Source organism: Talaromyces rugulosus, chromosome VI (assembly GCF_013368755.1).
Source record: "Talaromyces rugulosus chromosome VI, complete sequence".
In the NCBI taxonomy this organism is placed as follows: domain Eukaryota; kingdom Fungi; phylum Ascomycota; class Eurotiomycetes; order Eurotiales; family Trichocomaceae; genus Talaromyces; species Talaromyces rugulosus.
The window spans coordinates 2,868,563-2,889,115 of record NC_049566.1 but is presented as its reverse complement, the minus strand read 5'-3'; the positions used below and the strand labels follow the sequence as shown (position 1 = coordinate 2,889,115).

The 20,553-nt window shown below is 45.0% G+C and overlaps 7 protein-coding genes across 7 annotated transcripts; 2 read left to right on the top strand and 5 right to left on the bottom strand.

The window, feature by feature from the left end:
* Positions 1 to 480: 480 nt before the first annotated feature.
* Positions 481 to 2,291, bottom strand: TRUGW13939_11375 (uncharacterized protein; the record flags this gene model as incomplete). The annotated part of the gene is made up of 5 exons (XM_035494483.1): positions 481 to 1,026; positions 1,083 to 1,560; positions 1,623 to 1,747; positions 1,815 to 2,010; positions 2,077 to 2,291. 5 exons carry the CDS (start codon positions 2,289 to 2,291, stop codon positions 481 to 483), a joined length of 1,560 nt encoding a protein of 519 aa, XP_035350376.1.
* Positions 2,292 to 2,782: 491 nt separating this feature from the next.
* Positions 2,783 to 3,928, bottom strand: TRUGW13939_11374 (uncharacterized protein; the record flags this gene model as incomplete). Its single annotated transcript, XM_035494482.1, has 2 exons — positions 2,783 to 3,396; positions 3,469 to 3,928. 2 exons carry the CDS (start codon positions 3,926 to 3,928, stop codon positions 2,783 to 2,785), a joined length of 1,074 nt encoding a protein of 357 aa, XP_035350375.1.
* Positions 3,929 to 4,290: 362 nt separating this feature from the next.
* On the top strand, positions 4,291 to 6,138 carry TRUGW13939_11373 (uncharacterized protein; the record flags this gene model as incomplete). Its single annotated transcript, XM_035494481.1, has 1 exon — positions 4,291 to 6,138. The coding sequence occupies one exon, from the start codon at positions 4,291 to 4,293 to the stop codon at positions 6,136 to 6,138; it is 1,848 nt and encodes a 615-aa protein (XP_035350374.1).
* A 393-nt stretch (positions 6,139 to 6,531) lies between these two features.
* Positions 6,532 to 7,405, bottom strand: TRUGW13939_11372 (uncharacterized protein; the record flags this gene model as incomplete). The annotated part of the gene is made up of 3 exons (XM_035494480.1): positions 6,532 to 6,555; positions 6,619 to 6,769; positions 6,834 to 7,405. 3 exons carry the CDS (start codon positions 7,403 to 7,405, stop codon positions 6,532 to 6,534), a joined length of 747 nt encoding a protein of 248 aa, XP_035350373.1.
* A 1,730-nt stretch (positions 7,406 to 9,135) lies between these two features.
* On the bottom strand, positions 9,136 to 10,494 carry TRUGW13939_11371 (uncharacterized protein; the record flags this gene model as incomplete). The annotated part of the gene is made up of 5 exons (XM_035494479.1): positions 9,136 to 9,165; positions 9,222 to 9,236; positions 9,305 to 9,537; positions 9,597 to 10,029; positions 10,084 to 10,494. The coding sequence occupies 5 exons, from the start codon at positions 10,492 to 10,494 to the stop codon at positions 9,136 to 9,138; spliced, it is 1,122 nt and encodes a 373-aa protein (XP_035350372.1).
* A 4,660-nt stretch (positions 10,495 to 15,154) lies between these two features.
* On the bottom strand, positions 15,155 to 17,744 carry TRUGW13939_11370 (uncharacterized protein; the record flags this gene model as incomplete). Its single annotated transcript, XM_035494478.1, has 6 exons — positions 15,155 to 15,629; positions 15,717 to 16,068; positions 16,118 to 16,313; positions 16,377 to 16,821; positions 16,873 to 17,420; positions 17,478 to 17,744. The coding sequence occupies 6 exons, from the start codon at positions 17,742 to 17,744 to the stop codon at positions 15,155 to 15,157; spliced, it is 2,283 nt and encodes a 760-aa protein (XP_035350371.1).
* A 478-nt stretch (positions 17,745 to 18,222) lies between these two features.
* Positions 18,223 to 20,132, top strand: TRUGW13939_11369 (uncharacterized protein; the record flags this gene model as incomplete). Its single annotated transcript, XM_035494477.1, has 4 exons — positions 18,223 to 18,574; positions 18,631 to 19,688; positions 19,756 to 19,859; positions 19,919 to 20,132. 4 exons carry the CDS (start codon positions 18,223 to 18,225, stop codon positions 20,130 to 20,132), a joined length of 1,728 nt encoding a protein of 575 aa, XP_035350370.1.
* Positions 20,133 to 20,553: the final 421 nt, after the last annotated feature.

The following is a 20,553-nucleotide window of genomic DNA, read 5'->3' as shown; positions in this document are numbered from 1 at the left end:
TCCAGAGATGATATCATATTGTGCGGCATGGCTAGTCCGCTTGATTATTGAGACGAGTCTTTCGGGGTATGTACGTGTCTCCAGCCACAAGCTGCAATGCTCCACGTCCTCTTTGAGCTCTGCGCGGTGGAGATTACGACCGATCGGGTCCAGGGGCCTTTCACTTTCGTCCTAGTTGCCACCCAGTTTGTGGCTACTTTATACAACCGTACCCCATTTTTGGACGCCTGTTCCCCATCGGAACCCGGTTTTCTTTCCCGTGTTGACCGCTTACGGAAACAAATTGTTGGTTGGCGTGCCCTTTATTTCCACATTAGGAAAGCAGCTATCAGCTCGGTAAACTTGATTTGTTTATCCTCGCCCGCTATGACTCTGCCATACTCTTCAATCTTTCACATGTGAATTGCAATTTATTCATAGCCCATATCCATTACTATGGAGGCTAACTCGGCGCTAGATCTTGGCCCAGCGGAATACACATCACAATGTGTACCGGAAAAACGGACTGCGGTCTCCTAGGTTAAGCAGCTCCTCCTCGGTATACTCAGCCCTAACCTCCTCCAGGGTCCTACCAGCCATAAAATCATCTCGCCTTTGATTCTCCTTCTTGAGGAAATACCGCATCGCCAGCGTCGCCGCCATCGAGCAGACTAGCACGCCCAAACACACGCCATATCCAACAGGGTACTTGGGCGCCTGCTTGGACATGAAGATATTACTACCGCAAATCCCGCCGAGGTTGCCTACTGTCACCAGCAGTGCCATTCCGACTGCTCGTTTCGAGCTTGGTGCCAGGTTGTTGGCCACCAGGCACACAATACAGACATATGGAGAGTACAACCCAATGGCGATGGGAAAGAGGAAGAAGTAGGTGACGCCTTCCAGTCGCGTGTGCGGAATGGCAAGTTGGCCGATGAACCCGATGGACGCGATTACGAAACCTGCGAGAATGAATCTGCTGCGTTCTCGGACGTAGTCGGACCACCAAGCAAAGACAAGCACACCGCACATGGCCGCAACATATACCTGCTCATGTCAGATCTTCTTTTTCTTTTAAAAAAAAATAAAGGAGATGCTCTTACCGGGATAGTCATCAGCTGCGCATCAGCAGAAGAATACCCCAGCTGCTTCACGGCAATAGGCACAGTCGAAGTAAAGCCATAAATACCGATACTAACCGCCGAATAAATAATCATGGCCAACCAAACCTTCCATTCGAGAAACGCGTCCTTGATATGCCGCCATTGGATGCGATCCGAGTTGGTCACTTTCCCTGTCCCCGAGCCAGTCTCGGTAGAAAGTCGATGAATCACAAAATCCCGCTCCGGCTGAGTCAAGAAGCTCGCGGTTTCGGGCTGGTCGGGCAGTAGGAACCAGACAAATACGGCACAGACGACTGGGTACAGCCCCTCGATGATGAAGATCCATTGCCATCCGTTGAGCCCGGCGATGCCCTGCATCTTCTCAATTGCGTATGCGAGAAGACCGCTAAAGGCGCCAGCCAGGGAGCAGGCTGTGTAGAAGACGGCCATTCTTTTCTGTATTTCATATCGTTTATACCTGGAAAAAACGCCTCAGAAACGGAGATTCAAGGTTAACAGTTGAGAGAGGTTGGGACTTACCACAACGTTAGAAGATACGACGCAGCCGGGAAAAAGCCAGCTTCGGCAACACCCAGGAAGAATCGAGCAACTACAAGACCTTCGTATGACTTGACGATACCCATTAGAGTCATCACGAGCCCCCACTATACATGAACACAAAATAACGGTTAGAGGAAGCTTTTAAAGAGAGGGTGTTTTTCAAGTACATACCCCAAACATCATGATAGCAACCCAATGCGAAGGCCGCATCATCTTCAGAATGATGTTGCTCGGCACTTCCAAAAGCGCGTACGAAACGAAGAAAATTGTCAACGCAACGTTGTAGTCCTGGCCCTGGAGATTAAGGTCCTGCTCCATCCCAGCGATCTCCGCATTGGCGAGATTAGATCGGTCTAGGAATGATGCTCTTGTTATTGCCATTCTGATTAGCTATATCCATAATCCAATGTAAGGACATCTGAGAAAAACTTACAGATAGAGAATCGATAAAAACGGCACAAGTCTGTAATCGATTTTCTTCAAGATCTTCCTCGTCTCGGACTCGTCGTATTCAACAATGCCTTCTTCCTCTGTGCCGGACAAGGCTTTTTTTTCCAAGTCCATCTCGCTGGACCCGGGCTTCTCGTCCTTGCCACCATCACTGCAGTCGACATGTTCTGTCGCTGTCTTTTCTGGCGACGCGGACATTGTGAAACGTGTCGATCAATTATTCAATTAATGATGAACAGAAAAGGATGTTATATATGCTGTGACACATGAATTCGTTGCCAAGTCGCATGTATAAAACTTATTCCCCCCTCTTCAAGTTGAGACTGCAACGAAAATTAAAAAAAAAAAACCCAGATAGATCGATCTCAGCTGCAGGTTATATAACTTTTGCGGGGGACATCGAGCTTATACCCCATGGGGTCAATATAACGAAATTATTCTGGAGAAACTCGAGACTAGTAAATTAGATTCGGTGTTCGGCGGAGGAAGCTATCAAATGATTCAGACCACACATTCCTTGTCCTCGGCGATTGTTCCGAGAACTTGACCTCCGGCACCGAGATTTACTTAAACTTTTTTTTTAGCGGGCTCTATTCGATTAATCTCGCTACAGACAGTCGACAGTTAGGTATCAATTGATTTATTTTCTCCGGAATATAGCTATTCTACATACGATTACAATCCCTTGTCTAGTTCCCTCCCAAACACATCTGCATCCAGCTCACAATGCTAGCATCTGTCCTATTCCTAATCGCAGGCTCAACCCACGCCGACCCCAAAGCATAATTATGCAATTGACCCCATTCACACACCAATCGATGTCTAACACCTGCCCTTTCGCAGAGCGCTGCCCAGTCCTTGGCCTCTGGCAAGGTGAACTCGGCGGCACCGACCAAAATCAGTTGAGGATTCAACCCTTCAATCTCCACGGGTTGTCGATATAGCGGATTGACCTGAGGCGAAGTCGGCGCGACCTTGTCTTGTAGCCATTTCTTAACGAGGATGGGTATGTCGCGGTTGGCATTCACGTAGTCGGTTGCAGCCAGCGCATTGCCGCCATTGAAGGCGCGCATGGACATGTCCATCCAGGGAGAGAGAAGAATGCTGCCGGCTGGTTGAGGCAGCTGTCGGTTTTTTGTTGCTGTTGAGAGGCATTCAATACTGCTCAGGATACAACTTCCGCCGCCGGCAGAGTCGCCCATAAAGATGATGTTGTCTGGCGATATCCCTTGGTCGAGGAGATACTGATACGCCTTCAAAAAGGCATCCCTCTGTGCTGGATGAGATGCCTTGTCGGTTAAGGCTATGAAAGCTCAGCACACAAACCATACAGTTGTATAAAAGTGAAAAAAGTGAAAAAGTAAAATTGACCTACGGTATTCAACACTCAAAAACACCAAGTCTAACCCAGACTCTCTTGCTTTCTGTACCCATCGTTCCATATAATTCATATACATCTTCGCTTCTCCTCGTGCATACCCTCCTCCATGAGCATAAAGCGCGACACATTGTGTTCGATGGAACGATTTGGTGAGCCCATCTAGGATTGGGCTCTGACTTCCTGGAATCACATATCCAATAAAGCCAGTGGTGCCAATCGGCGTAGCCCTAACCTGCGATACTTGACCCACAGGGAGTCGGTGCGTAAGGTCCGGAAAAGTCGACGAGCAAGACAGCAGGTATGCTCGTTGCAGCTGCACCCTAGTAGATTGATACTGTGATATATGGGGTACTAGAATGCGTCTTAGAATCACAATGACCGAGAGGGTGCTCCATGTATACAGGAAGCGAAGAGTGCTGATGGGATTTCGGAGGATAAGGATGAAAAGGTACATGGTGTTGACGCTTTTTTTTGCTCTCTCTCTCTCTTTTTTTTTTGTTTAATGTCTTGGATAGACAATTGCATTTCACTTCAATATTTTTCTTACCCCGCTCGGCGTAAACATTGATGCTCGGTCGATCCGTTCGCTCGGTCGTTGTTGCTCTTCGGACACATCACCGAGCGCCGGACGTCAACTGATGCAGTTGGAGCAATTCGTCGCCGATACCCCTCTTGTCATGATTGGATTATGTGCCGCCAAACGAGGCAGGGATCAGGTTTGCGACAGGAGATGATAAATATGCCTCTCGCAGATTCTTAACATCTAAAGACTACGCTCAAACCCACACAGTCTGGATGAGTGATACTTTTCTCAACATGGCAACCCAGACTTGCATTTCCCAAGATCTATTAAAAACGCCCACAGTGATGGCACAAGTACACAGCCCCAGCGCAGAACACGCTTCAAAGAACATTCTCAATGCCGAGCAGCTCAAAGATGGCATCACAAGCGAACTATCCAGCGTGGACCCAATCCCCGAATACAAGATCCGAGAGAGTCCCATGGGCACCAAACGGAAACTCAAAGTCGTCTTCATGGGGATGGGATGCAGTGGAATCAACTTTGCATCCCAGCTCCAAAAACGAATGGAAAATATTGACCTCGCCATCTACGAAAAGAACGACGACGTCGGTGGCACCTGGCTGGAGAATAAATACCCCGGTTGTGCTTGTGATATTCCAAGTGTCTCTTATCAATATACGTGGGCTCGCAAACCCGACTGGTCGCATTATTACTCCGGCGCAAAGGAGATTTTCGAGTACTTCAAGTCTGTTGCCGTGGAGAACGATGTTTTGAAGTACGTCAAGTTCAAACATCGCATTAGTAGAGCTGAATGGCTCGAACAGGAAGGCAAATGGAAAATAACAGTCATGAGGAACGATAATCCGACAGACACTGTGGTTGACTATGCCGATTTTTTCATCAATGGTGGCGGCTTTTTGAATACGTGGAAATGGCCGCAGGTCAAGAACTTGGAGACCTTTAAAGGTCCAAGGATGCACACAGCTGCGTGGGACAATACAGTCGACCTCAAAGACAAAAAGGTCCTTGTTCTGGGTATTGGCAGTTCTGGTGTCCAGGTGGTACCAGCTATTCTCGACACTGTAAGCCAGCTATACGTAGTGGCACGCTCTGCTACTTGGATCACTGCTGGCTTTGCTCCCAAGTATGCTGGCAAAAACGGCGAAAATTTTGCCTATTCTGAAGAGACCAAGCAGCGATTCCGAGAAGATCCCGAGTTATACCTCTCTTATTGCAAAGGTGTCGAGTCAGAGCTCAATCAAAGATTCAAGATCGTCGTCAACGACTCCACAGATGCCATCGATGCTCGCTCGTACTCTGAAAAAGAGATGCAACGCAAACTGACCAGTCGCCCGGATCTTCTCGACCATCTGATGCCTAAAGATTTTGGCATTGGGTGTCGTCGCCCGACGCCCGGAAATGGCTTCCTCGAAGCTCTGTCAGACCCCAAAACGACGACGTTGACGCAAGAACTAGACTCTATTACGCCAACTGGCTTTATTGCTGGGGATGGAACTCACCACGAGTGTGACATTATCGTTTGTGCCACTGGGTTCGACACTTCGTTCCGCCCGCAGTTTCCTATCATTTGCAACGGCCGCAATGTCCAAGATGACTATAACGACCCAGACAACCTGGGATACCTCGGCATTGGTGCATCTGAAGTTCCAAACTACTTTGTCTTTTGTGGAGTGTACGGTCCGATTGGCCACGGCTCTGTGTGTCCGATGGTCGAGGCATACACAAACTACGTCTTTCAGGTTTTGGAAAAGGCCCAGGTCGAAGACATCAAGAAGATGCAAGTGAAACGGTCTGTCGCCCAGCAGTTCTCTGCACATGCCGACCTATACGTCAACAGGACTGCCTGGTCCGGCCCTTGCTCCTCCTGGTTCAAGGCCGGCGATAGAAACCGGAAACCGACCATCTGGTCCGGATCGAGAATCCATTATCTGCGCATGTTGCAGAAGCCGCGTTTTGAAGATTTTGATATTGAATATCTGAGTGGGAATGCTTTTAATTATCTTGGTGACGGCTTCCACGTCAGTGAGTATGATGGTTCAGATTTGACCTGGTATTACGGACTCATGAATGGGGAGGACAAGCAGCCTGATCCATCCGAGTTTCCGCCAGCGCTGTACTAAGTTGCATTGTTAGATATAAGTCGTATTCGTTGTTTAGTGTAGTTACACACTCTTTTTGATATATTTGATAGTGGGCAAGTAGTATATTATTGACGATTTTGAGTATCTCCTACATCAATTGATATTGCATTGATAGACATTGTTGGATAATAAGGACTGACCAAATAGCCGAAGGCTTTTTGTCTAGCAACTAACATGCTGAGAGACATGAAATGCCATCAATTCAATATTCAATGCTGATGAACTACGTGTAATAAATTGGTGATTTTTATGGGCTTAGGACTGGAATTAATCTAATATTCAATGTTGTGACGACAGACTACATATATAGACAACTACCGTATCAATTCAATGTTTCAAATGTTCATGTTATACATGTAGCTTCAATATCATTTATACGCATCTTCCACCATCCACCTAGATTGTTGAAAACATGTCAGCCTCAAGAATATCAACTTTAAAAATCTTGTTTTCACGTACCGATAGATGAACGCCCGTGATGAAGTCGGCATCATCACTAGCCAAATATGCTACTGCGTTGGCAACATCTCTCGGAGTGCACATTCGTCCCATGGGAATACTCGCGGCGTATGTGTTACAAATCCCTTCGTCTGCTAGGAGTGAATCGGTCCTATAAAGTACTCGAGATTAGTGTTCCTATTTGAAAAAGAAAAACGACGAGCTGAAATACTGACATTGATGTCCGTCCAACCACAGGACAGACGGTATTAAATCGGATCTTCCTCGACGCATACTCAATCGCCATTGTGCTCGTCGCCGCCACGACCGCTGCCTTGGACGCATTATACCATGTTGTCCCCGGCCTTGGCCTCATCGCGCTGGTTGATGCAACATTCACAAAAACCGCGGGCGTGTCCTGCTTGAGCAAAAGGGGGACAATAACTGTTGCGGAGTGGTAAATCGGCTTCAAGTTCACGGCCATCATCAAGTCATATGTACTCTCAGCCACTGTCTCTGTATCCTGTTTGTCGTAGCAGACGCCCGCATTGTTGACGACGATATCGATGTGGCCGAATTTTGCAACCGTTGTGTCGCGGACGGATTCCCATGAGGACCCTTTCGTGATATCGGCGTGAATGAATATGGCGTTGGTCAACTCGGCAGCTGCTTTGGTGCCGTTTTCTTGAGACAAATCGACAATTACTACAGCTGCTCCATCTTGACTGAGCTTGGTAGCAATGCCTTGTCCATAGCCGGAACCAGCGCCGGTGACAATAGCAACTTTTCCCTCGAAACGACCAGGCATTGTGGAGACAGTTATTCTAGGTATCTCTTTGGTCCGAATAAGTATTTTGGCAAAGTTACCAAGGTAGAAATTATTTGAAATTTGTAAACGAACCAGTTGATATATATCTATATATCATCCCCCCACCGGGAAACGGCAGCAGTCAGAGGGCCGTGTTCAACCGGAAACTTGACCGAGCCTTTGAAAGCTAGCGTACAGCTCCATTTCTGAAATTCTCCAGCTTCTTTGAGCTATCTCCACCAAATGCGGTGTAATTAGTTTCATTTGTATTGACTCGTGGTTGGACATCGTCGGCGCCGAGTGTATCGGTGCATCTCCGCTCGGTTTCGGCTAAAGTTGAGTTCGACGAGTTTCAAATTAATTGATGTTATGGATGGGTTTGATGGTAGTATATTAATTAGGTTTTCTGACAACTCTGTAAGTATATTCAAATGCAAGATAGTCAATGTTTTTCGGCCTTTGATCTAAAAGTAGATTAGCATCAAATTGATATAAGTATGGATAAAACAATGCAAGTGAAATCACTAGGTTTCAATAGACATGATGGTAATGCTAACCCAAAATGGCAGATAGATACAACATTGAAACGCATAAAAGAGAAATTAAACTACTTAGACATCCCACTAGAAAAAAAATTTTTCTTACAGCTCATCATGAATTTATATAAATCTCTTCTAGACGAAAATAAATACTCATCAACGTAAATAACAAATCCGACCAAACCAAGTTGACTAGGTAATAGATCGAGAAAGCTCTTTAAATCTTCCAGTCCAAAACTGCTATCGTCAAAGCTAAAGCGAATGATAATCCTTTTCAGCAAGACTAGTATAGCAGGTAGTAGAAGTAGAAGGAGGCTTATAGATTTTTCAAGCTTAAGAGTGTTGATGTATAAAGAAGTTAAAAACTATAATACTGCTGGCTGGAAGTTTGTTTTATACTATTGATAATCAAAATAATAATTAGCAAGATCGCATCTTGATATGAGGACCTCTTGGAGCTTAGAATCTAAAATTAGCTAGTATTGCAAAGTGCGTCGAGCCAAACAAGGACTTGTGCATTTCTAGCCTTTTTAAAGATTGAGACTGGCTATAAAGAACATTTGAAGTAAATTATCCTAATTAGATTATATTAACCTTATTATTTACTACTTTCAACCTAAATCACTATCTTCATATATACTCTACACAGAAATTCTAGAAGGATGATATATAATTAAAACTATACAAAAGTTTTAACAAATAAATAATCTTACATTTACTGTTATAGACAGGAATCAACAAAGTTAAAAAGATACAATTAAAAATATTAAGTGAAACACTCAGATTAGATATACTAGGCGTGATACTTTAAAAGAAAAGTTTTAGTACTTTACAGAATTATTCAGGAGCATAGGTTGTCTATCAAAACAGGACGGCAAAAGGCACAAAGGTTTAGTGAGGTGCCAGTATAAAGAGGGCTTCAAGAATACGTAAGTTCTGTAAAACAAAGAAATGCTAGTTTATAGACCTGTAAGACAGACTAGTTGTGGTATAACTCAAAATAAGGATAGTCAAGTGTGAACCCATACTAATTGAGTAAACCTGCTATCGAAGGGTTTGAGAGCAAACGGGAGATTCCATAGCGCAGATATAACAAGTAGATAGGCAGATATGTAGAACGCAAATACAACGATGCCAATCATTTCCACTGGCCGAAACCATGCCTTTCTGCTTTCATCTTTCTTCTCTCTCCTAGTAAATTGTTGCAATTGTGGTACATGCCTGAAGTTAAATCTGGTTCCTTGTAAAAGTGAAGACTCGTAGATGTTGGTCAGTACCAATTCTTTCCCCTTCTGTATCGAACGTCAGTCTTGTGGAAAATTTATACTTCCACCTGTAAATAGGCAAAAATGGCACTTACCCTGATCATCATTCTTTCAAAGGAGGGAGACCACCGTTGTAATGTGTTGAGTACCACGAGAAGTTTGCACCAGCCTTTGAAAGAGGCCCGGTACAAGAGTCCTGGTCGGGAAAATCCCATTTTATCGGCCAATTCGTCACCGCTGAAAACCCGGGTACCGACGATGATCATTGACCTGGATACGTTGACGCCTGGATAATCTGCGACTGCAGTGAGGAAATTTGCACAATGGCCTTCGATGCCTCGGTTGGCTCCGGTTCACAGTACATAATACTCTCCATAGTTGCCTTACATTGCTCCACCCCATCGAAAAAGGTGTGGGGAGTAGCCAAAAGATAGGCGATATATCGGAATAAGGCAAGGAAGTCTTTTGCCTCTTCAGGGTCTGGCTTAATGCCAATCCTGGGCAACTGACGGAATACAGGCATGCTGCAAAAAACACACAAAGCATGGATTGCATCTCTCAGGTTGACTGGTGAGCCAAACTTGGCTGCCTCGAAATACAATGGGTCTTTGTCGATAAGCTTCAGCAAGCGATGGCGTACTGAAGCATGCAGCAAGCGTACGCGGACAGATGAATTATGTCCTTCCCCCCCTGGTTGGATAGACTCCAACGACATTGTCACCTGTAGCAGCCACAAGAAGGTCTCCAGAAACCGTCTTGGCAGGACACGGAGTGAGAACCCACCAGTCCGCACAAGGACTTCAGTACCCCCAGCAATTGTCTTGAATAGTTAGGGCCACTACAATGGATACTATGTTTTGATAGATGAGCTCACAGCAGTTCCACCTAAAAACCCTTGCAGTGCAAGCCCAGTAAGATTGGGTAGCAAATACCGCCACATAAAATTCTGTCCTCGCTTGATTTGTGCCCAATCAACCCAGTCCGGGACAGCGTGGGCTTCCTCCCAAAACTTCTGGAGCACAGCGTCGTTCTGGCGGTGTTCTTCCAAGACCGCGAACATATCAATTCCACCAGGAATGCCTGGAACAGGGCATGCGTGCAGAGTGCCGCTTTGCTTCTTTTCTGCAATTATTGCCTGAATTCTTGCAACAGTAGCTACCCCGAGATCATCTGCCGCTTCTCTCAACGGCAGAAGCTGTGCTGGTGTGAAATGCTTCTCGGTCCATTGGAATGTTTCGTTCCAGACGGTGACAGTCTCACCGATCGTAGGATTGTAAACACCCATTCTAGAGCGCTTTTGAATATAGAGTATAATATTGCCTGGGGAACCGAAGTTATTGTCCAGGAAAGAAGTGTAATGATTGTCATCTCAAATAGCTGTTGGATTTACCCGTAGATCCGAGCATAGACCTATATAATATACCCCTAAGCTCCATCCAGCAGTTCCTCGCACACCATTTCAGCCACCTTAAAACAAGGTTCATCCTCTTTCGTTATCAGCTGGGAAACTTGATTTATGACGGGGATTGATGTGGACATCCCCCTCTAACCCAAACCGTCGTAGGCTTGAAATCAGATTTCCTAGTAAATTCTTAGCGGTTTTGATCACCTGTTCTCAGTTTAAGAACTATAACCGTCTCCTCTCAAGATTTTACTTCGCAGTAGCTTCACAACCAGTACGCAGGAATTGTTATAAGAGGATTCCTAATCAGCTTCCTGCTCTGGTCCTCATGCTATTATATTGACCTGCTTAATACCAAGTGACCAGTAATATAGCGCAAAATAAAACTATCAATCTAGCTTTATATTACCAAGGCCAAGCGACGACTTATTATTACAAGCAGGTAATAATTCTTCATTATTACTAGGGCTTAGGAGATAGGTAGTAGGCTTAAATTAAATAATTAATATCGTATTTTCCACTTTATATATGTATTTTAATAGAAAATCTCGGCCTCAATATAATAATTATGTAAATAGTAGTCAGAAATGACCTTAAACCAGGAATGAATGATCAATACTGTTAAGAATTTACAAGGAAATCTAATTTCGGGGTTTAGGTTAGAGGGTGTACCAATCCCCTTTATGACCCACTGTCATGAATCGTAATTATCGTATGTGTTAAAATATGAAACGTAGCCCAGAAAAATTTAATAGTAGACCCTAACGCTAATCTAGGGGCTTCTTGCATTCATTGCTGCTTCTTCTTTTTTTTTTTTGACTAGAGTCTAGCAGAGCCGCTCTTGGAAAATGCGCGTGGGAATAATTCGTCTCCTGTGCTCCAACCACTAGCTACCCATGCGGCCGGTGTCTGGGATCAAACCAAGGAGACTTGAAAGACCTCTTGGTGACCTGCAACTGGAGGCTTGTTGGCGTGGATCTATCGAACTCTTTTCGCCATTGACTTCGTTTTTCGGTGGATCTTTCCACGTATCAGCGATTCAGCAGATTAAAGATAACATTGACCCAAAAATTGTTCCATCGAACTGGAAAATTTCTAGCAGAGGTTGAAAATGTCAAAAATTGGTTCTAACCGTTGAGACTCAAGTTATTTCAAATAACGCACGTACGCTCTATGCCAATTGGCCGTCGTTCGCGCGTTAGTTTCTTGACATCCGATATGACCTGTATTCGCTAATCTCCGTAGAAAGACATGTTTTAAGGAATAAGTCTGGACGCCTAAATCCTAATGACCTTAGGCATTTACGCATGTACCCTAGCCGGCGGAAGATGTGGCATTCCATAGAAAGTGGTGCTTCCGTTCGGTGACGAAAGAATCCTTTAGTGTTCTGCAAGCCCAAGGCAATCAACATGGGCAATCCAGCCAGTGTAAGTGATTATTCCTGGTAGATGACCGGCAAGTGGTGAAATTTCTGCGTAGCGTAACAGCTCGTGGTAGCCCCCCTCATCTTCCAAACGAAACTTTTTCTTCAGACCTATCCCTGTGGTCTTGTGGCTTGAGGTTGAACCTAATTGCGCATGAAACAGACCCATATCAGATTCGTTGATATTTCAAGAAACCTGTTAGAGCTCAGGTCTGGATATATTGTCCCAATCTAGCGATGTAGTTCCTCTGTTATCAGCTAGCTGGGTCCACGAGTTGGTTTACTCCACTTTCTAAAAAGACTAAAATAATTATCAGTACTACTTACAAGTATTTATCATAATTTATATCCTATAGAATTAAGGTTTAAACAATTTGAAATACTGGGAAACTAAAGACTCAGAGTGTTGGCCACACATATTGCATCATAATTTCCTTGTGGCACTGCAGTAAACGTGCTCTAGTTCTCCATCGTAGCTTATTTGGCCTTTTTCCAACACAAACACAGCCTTTATTAAATAAAAAATCCATATTCCCACTAGTGAATGTGTCTATTGGAGATTGGAACGATCTTATGATGATTTCCTTCAAAATCACCGAAGTTTTCGGTCACTATCAAGCATGGATTGATCAGTCACTGAACTTGGACTATCTCAAAAATCCTTTCTGAAGTTCCGTTACACCTGTCAATCAAATCCTTAAGAAATGCACTGGACAAAGAGTCAGCATTCCGTTTTTGTTTTCCTTTTTTCCTGCATGGCAAGCCGAGTTCAATACCAATTATAGCGAGGAAATAGAAAAAGGACTGAACAACTTTCAACGGAGGTTAGTTCTTATGTTATTATTGGATTTATTGTTTACAAACTAATCACAATTCAAGATGGATCAAAAATCCCGCTGGTCTCCGACGAAACCAGGGGATTGACTGCGTTTTCTTTTCACGCAGTGTTTTCCCTTATGCTAAAATGACAGACCTGCAAATTGCTGTAGAATGGATATCTTGGGTGAGTCCTATGTGGAAAACTTTTATGAATCCTCAACTAATAATAAATCCACTTAGCTATATTTCTGGGATGATGGTATGAGGACTGATTATATACCAGACGATGACTAATTTTTTTTCTCTTCTTTTTCGCAAGCCCTTGATTTTGGCGAGTTGGACAACAAGCCCGATGAGTTGGATCGATCAGAGAGAGAACTTCTTCACTGTATTCGACAGAGTTTATTCGGTGATGGTACAATAGATGAAGACCCAACTGCTCTGGCACCAACATGCCGCGCAGCACTAGCATGGTACAAAATTGGGGTCAGGATTCGCGAAAGCGTTCAATCGCGTTAGTATCCGTTTTCGTCAAGTGTTTTGTTTTGGTTTTAGATTATTGGTTCTTGAAATGTTCCCCTTTAACTAATCTTAACAGTGCCTTCAAGAGAGTTTATGTATGCCTGTTTACATGACTATATTACCGCTACAATCGAGCTCCAGAAACACTGTAACAACGAGAAAATTCTGGATATTGAATCTTACCTAGAAATCCGAATGAATACCTCGGGAGTGTACCCGACAATATCTATGTATTTGTATGGAGGCTTCTGATCTTACGACAATCAATTCATAGTGTTGACGCTAATGATGGACCATAGACTGACTTCTCATTCCGACCCACACATTTGGTTCCTTTCTCATGAATTGGTCAAAAATTCTCTTCTTCAAATGAACATCATTATATCACTGTATGTCTTGCAATTCACATGGATCATGTCGGATTAATGACTCAGGGCCGTTTTCGCAGATACAACGATATCGTGTCAGCCCGACATGAGATAGTACGTGCCCATTCCTTTTCAATACTGGGTATTCATCTAACAATAAATTCCATGTATTTAGGAATCCGGGCATATTGACAACATCATTCCGTTACTTGTACATCACAAGGGATTAAGTCCACAAGCTGCGATCGATGAAGCAGTTCAAATGATGAGAACCTCATATGCACGCTTCCAGGAACTTGAAGAACAACTCAATGCTCTTGGAAAAACTCATAATATCGAGAAGGAAGTTAACGATTTTCTTCGAGGGTGTATTAATCTTTGTATGGGTGGCTTGCAATGGACGTTTGTGTTCCCCATAGGCCAATAGCTTTTGGACTACTTCTCACTAACTCCGCCCTTGAAAATATTAGGTACCATATTAAGCGATATTTCGACTATGAGCCAAACTCGGGAAATGTCGCAATGTCAGTTGTGTTGGGGCACTCGAATTAAAGTCCAATGGGTAAGCCATTCCCTGTTGACTACAGGAACCTGTAGGGAAGCCACACATTACATGTATTTAATCAAGCCAGCAGTCTCAATTAGTGGAATAATAATCACCTAAATTCGTCAAATGCCATTTTGATATACGAATATTTGTTGCTACTTGATTCCTATAGAGACCAAAAATTACTAGTTAAGGTCGAGCCCCTTCCCACGAATTAAATAATCCAACGTGAATCAAGCTCGCTCTTTTATGGCCACAATCGGTTCGAATGTTCTTATATGAATATAAAATAGCTCTTATGAACCACGCTGAATCGAAGCATGGAACTATATTCCAATCACCCCCTTCAGCATTGGGGTTGCATGTCATTCCAGCAGGTATCTACTAATATAACTATATATAAAGTTAACTATTAATAATTTAAGTATTATAGTTAATAAAAAATACTAAAAATAGAGATAAATTTAGATACCACTCATAGTAAATAATAGTTAAGTATAGAACCTCAAGTTAAAAGATTAGATAGAGATTAGAAATTAAAATTATAGATAAAAAAAAGAAAACATAGATCTTTAAAATTTAAGAGTATATCTAGCAGGTACTAAGGTACTCTATAAGCAGGCATCATAGCCCTATTTCAAGCTCCACGTGCTCCCAGAACCCTCCCAGAGCCCTCCCAGAGCCACTATGAGCCCCATAGAGCTCGGCTGAGCATAAAGTGGGACCGCGCCGCCGGTGTTCGTCGCACATATTTGTTATATAGGTCTATCATTGAGGTAGGTATTCTCGAGCTTAGGGCTAGATATAGATACAGCAGGCCGATTGATAATAATTCTCTGACCAGCACTGATAATGTAGTCCCACTCACACAAATTGAAACAGCTCATCATCAAGCTGATTGAAAAAGCTTTCTCCCAAGAAATCGTGTATCCAGGGCCCAGGTGGACTGCCATCATCCACATTTCCCAAGAGAGCCGAATTCAGACCGTCCAAGTAATCCATATCACCTTCGCGATTCTGCTGGTAGGCTGCACTATAATTATTATTATTGTGACTATTTATCGAATGGTTTGATTGATATGCGAATGTATTATTAGTATGGTCATCCTTTTCACCAACATGCAAGTCTGATTCCATCATCATCAGCCCAGCGCGTCGGACTACCCATTCGGAGACTCGAAAAGTCCAGCGGGCAATTAGCCATGTTTTGCCAACATCGCGGAAATAGGCTAGTGTAGCGTGGATGCGAGCTCTCGCGTTCACCTTTTGCGACTTTGCGGACGAGGTATCGAGGGCGATTTCGATCTGGAAGGCGAGTAGATTGCACGCACAAACGATTCTGAGGCCAATACATGTTAAATTTTCTTTTCTTACTAAAAAAAAAATTATATTTGGAAAAATATGGGAAAAAAAGACAGAAACTTACAAAGATGACGGCGCGTAATGAACCAGGTCATGAACGATAAGTCTGTTCATCACCGTGTCCAACTCAAATACGCAGCTTACCAGCTGCTGTTTGCACCAGGAAAGATACTCCGTGTCGCTGCTTTGGCGAAAGTGTTCTCTCACGGTTCGATAGAAGATGCACTCGAGTCTGTAGCTGAATGCCAACAAAATAAGGATCCACACGTTTGTGCTATCCCACGACCCGACTCGGTTTAGTAAAAGGTCATCTGGAAGTAGGCGGCGCCATGCCGAGACTTCTTCTGCAAATTCATGGGTAGTAGTGCGAGAAAACAAGAAGTTGCTGTTTCGCGATAGTCGTAGAAACTTGGCCGCTAAGACATCCGGGTTAGTCAAGTCGCTGGCAAGAGACCAAAAACTCACTGAGAATAGAAAGATGACAGTTCTGGATGAAGTATTGTTTTTTGACTGGGCTTATTGGTTGTAAAATATCTCGAGTTTGATCAGTAATGGGATCCTCGGCCCAGTCGTTTTCTGTTATTATGCTAGTATCTGTTTCTGAATCGTTGATACACCGAGCGTTCAGATACCCGGAAACGTTGAACAGTACGTCTCTCGTCTGGATAAATTAGCCTGGTGGCCGGGTATACTCAAACCCCATGCCAGATACAAATGTACATACATAGAGAAGCCACCAAATCCGCCGGCACAACTGATAGGTAGCCGGGTCGAGATCCTCGCCCAGATTGTCTCGATGAAGCCCCATCTGGGTGGCGATGCGAATGGCATTGTGAAGCCAAAACCTAAAATCCTTGCTCGGCGCAAACCCAAACTGAAAGGAGCTCAAAACTATAGACCCTTGCAGGAGGGTTAGCTGCCGTCGCTCACATCCAAAATCGTGGAGCAGGCCGGCCTTTTGCACAAAACTTCGCTGTGCTGCAAATCTATCCGAGTACCCTGCGGCCTGGACGAGATCGTCCGAGGCATACGGGGTCACATTGGCAAGCAGTGCGTAGAGGAGGAAATGGGAGCAGCTGTCGTCGATGAATTCGCTGCAGAATCGGACTCGATCTACGACAGGAGTATAAGGATAGACGTGCTCGAACCAGAGACGCAAGAGGGCAAGGCTATGTCAGAGTTAATTTATGTCAATAGAAACCCAATGAGATAGGAAGTACCATGCATGTCTTGGCGGCTTTTCAAAGACTCTTTTTGTATCCAAGTAGGCAACTTCGGACAAATCAAGTCCGGCCAGCTCGCGTTTCTTGGCTGTTGTATATTCGGGGCCGGACAAGTCTACATGGACTAATCTTTTTCGCTGGCGGTGGCCTAGTGCGTCATTCAGAATAGCTACTGTATTCAGCCGATCGAAGTATTCCACTACTTGTTTGTTATGCGGGGAGTTGGAGTCGCCTGTTGTTGAAACGGACAAGTGCGCCTGGTTGCTTTCATCGGCCATCCGATGCAGAGTCTGGACTTGGGCATCTTCCTCTGAACACTGATATGAAATTCCAATCAAGGCATCTGTGGATCTCTCAGGGTGCTGATCCGCCCCTGTTCTCACCGAAATCGGTGGCGAGATATGGGAACTGCCTTCTGAGCCAGCCGGGATATCTTGGTTTGCATTGTGAAAAGATTCCCCATTGCTTTCATGTTGGTACTCATTCGCCTCAGTAGAACTGCGAGCTATTACTGAAGGAGAAGCATAAGTTCCATGCTGCGGAGTCTTGATTGCAACAATCAATAAAAAACCAGCCAAAATGATAGAAAACGAACGGCCTACCTCTTCGCGGTGTCTATCCCGATTGATCCCACGCAAGGATCCTCGGCCATTGCCTCTGCCTACTCGGGCATGCGACAGCTTCTTTGAGCTCCGAGTCGGTCGCGGCGGGACTAGAATGCATTGCTGGGCTCGGTCTTTGGACACGCATCGAGAGCATGGGACTCCTACGGCGGCTGCATCACACCGAACCTTTCGCTGGTGGCATGGCACGCATGCAGCTACTCGTTTGGCCGAGAAAGTGGCCGATGGTGACGGCTGATTGACCATAGTCTCCAGTAGAGAAACAAGAGACTGAGTGGTACTCTTTCTCTGCTCGATCGTTATCGTGCTGATATCCTTTGTGGATTGATTACTGTCTCCTCGAAGTAACCTTTACCCAACCACCTGGTTCAAACGAACTCGACGAAGGTATCAATTGGTACCTTTCTCTACGGCTTTACATCAATGGTGCCTAGCAGCCAATAGAAGAGGGCCGGATAGAAGGGAGGTTTGCGGGGAAGCAAAAACTGGGGTTTCGGAGTTATCCCCGGGTTTCGATTAGCACGAGTCATGTTACAACTCGGCGCCGAACTGCTTTGGTCTGTGTGGATACATGTGATGACAATAACGAAGTCTGACCGAATATCACTTCACCCTTGGGTGCGATTTTCAATTCCTGGAAAATAAGTATATTATTACCCAGAGAGGAGGAGTGTAGTACATAGGCAGAGATAGACTGATCGATTACTATTTCCACAAACAGATAATGGCGGACGCTGTCACAGAAAGACAACCGGCGAATAGAATCATAACGTCGCCTCTCAATGTCGAGATTCCTGCAATCGATGTGGCTTCGTACGTATTCTCGTCTGGCACAGCGGCATCTCGAGGCACACCGCTATACTTCAATGCCGAGAAGCCATCCCAGAACTTCAGCCTCGATGAAGCCAAAATCGAGGTCAAACGCTTTGCCAGAGGGCTCCAGAAACTAAATCTCCAACCCGGTGACAGAGTACTTTTATTTTCTGGGAACCGGCTGTACTTTCCAATTGCTTTCTGGGCGATTATGGCAGCAGGCTGCGTTTTCACTGCCATAGCTCCGTCGGCCTCTGCTTTGGGTTTGTATTTTCCTTTTCTTTCTTTTTCCAAACAATATACCTGACCAAGTAGTTAGAACTGGAGTATCAGCTACGCGACAGCGGAGCACGCGCGCTGTTAACGAGCCCAGAGGGAGCTGAGACTGCATTGAAAGCAGCCAAGGCAACATCGATATCTATCGACCGAGTGTTTCTTTTTGGAGACCCAGACGAGAACCTAGCTCACCCACAAATCCGGCCGTGGACCGATGTCTTTTGTTCACCAGAGGAGGTCAGGTCCTGGTCATGGAAGCACATCACCACGCTGGAAGAAGCAAAAAGCACAACAGCAGTCATCAACTACTCGAGCGGCACCACTGGCCTTCCCAAGGGAGTCGAAGTCACCCACTACAACCTCGTGGCCAACTCAGAACAAGTCATTTTCAAGCGAAATAGCGTTGCTGATACACCCCTGGGTCGCCAACGCAAGGCCAACATTGACAGTTCCGGCGAGCGGTGGCTTGCTCCTCTGCCCATGTATCATGCATATGGACAGACGTATTCGTGTATGAGTGCTGCACGGATTGGCGCCAAGGTCTTTATCCTTCCAAACTTCACGCTGCAAAAATACCTGCAGTTCCTTGATATCTACCGAATCACATTCATGACGACAGTGCCTACCATTTTGACCATGCTGGACAAGTATGAGAATACACATCACTTCAATCTGAAAGCGATCGAAGTTGTGACCAGCGGGTCAGCCCCGTTAAACGGCGAGATTGCCGCTCGCATCACGGAAAAGTACATGAGAGCCGGAGTAAAAGTAAAACAAGGCTGGGGATTAACCGAGACTACGTGTTCCGTGACTGGGTTCCCTCCCGATGAGGACGACGACGGTCGAAGTATTGGCTGGATGAACCCGAACTGTGCCGTCAAAATCGTTCCTACCGATGATGATGGCCAGGCAACGACCAAGACATCAGAAACCGTGGGAGAGATCTGGGTCGCAGGGCCAAACATGATGAAAGGGTACTGGAGAAACGAAAAGGCGACGCGTGAGACTGTGGTTGAGAGTGATGGGTACCGGTGGGTTCGGACAGGAGACATCGGATACGTAGATGGCCGGGGCTGCATCTACATCGTTGATCGGTTGAAGGTGAGCAATGTGACCATGGATTTTTTTTCAACATTCTCATAGCTGACTGTTAATTTTACATCTATAGGAACTGATCAAAGTCAAGGGTCTTCAAGTGGCACCCGCGGAGCTGCAGCTCATTCTGGTAACTCATCCTGGCGTTCTCGATGCCGCTGTCGTCGGGGCCAAAATGTAAGTCTCCAAAAAAGGACGATACGCATGAGTAGACATCCTGCTAAACTATACTGCAGCAATGGACAGGAACATCCTAGAGCGTTTGTAGTCCGTAAAAACGAAGATATAAAAGCAGAAGATATTGCAGGTTGGGTCAAGCAGCGGCTATCTCCACACAAATGGCTCACTGGAGGCGTGTATTTCGTCGACTCGATTCCACGGACGCCGAGTGGGAAGGTGAAAAAGCGAGATTTACCAGAAATTGAATCTCAGAGGGTATCGAAATTATAGTATTACAAAGGAATTGATGTATACATGTAGTCGACACAGGGTGCAGTTCCAATGTACATGTAGTTAACTGCGAACCATACGCAAGACTTCCATATTGAAGATATCATTGATCAATATACAGAGTAGAAGTTTCTTCAAATATTAGAAAACACATCGATATTGTTTTTGTCGAGTGTCAAGTCGGGGTCAAAAATGCTGTTCTAGCCTTGCAGGCGAATGGAATTATCGATCTTAACATGACAATAGCCGCCATCGAAAGCAGACTATTAACTCAAGCCGCCATCTACAAGTTACCACTAGAACAGGGACAAATCCGCGCTCAAGTGCAAAACCTCCAAAAGTGAAGTTTTTGATGCACGCGGGGGAAGGCATGCGCATTCAGTTGCATAGTCATATCTTGACTAGGATCTTTATTCAACGT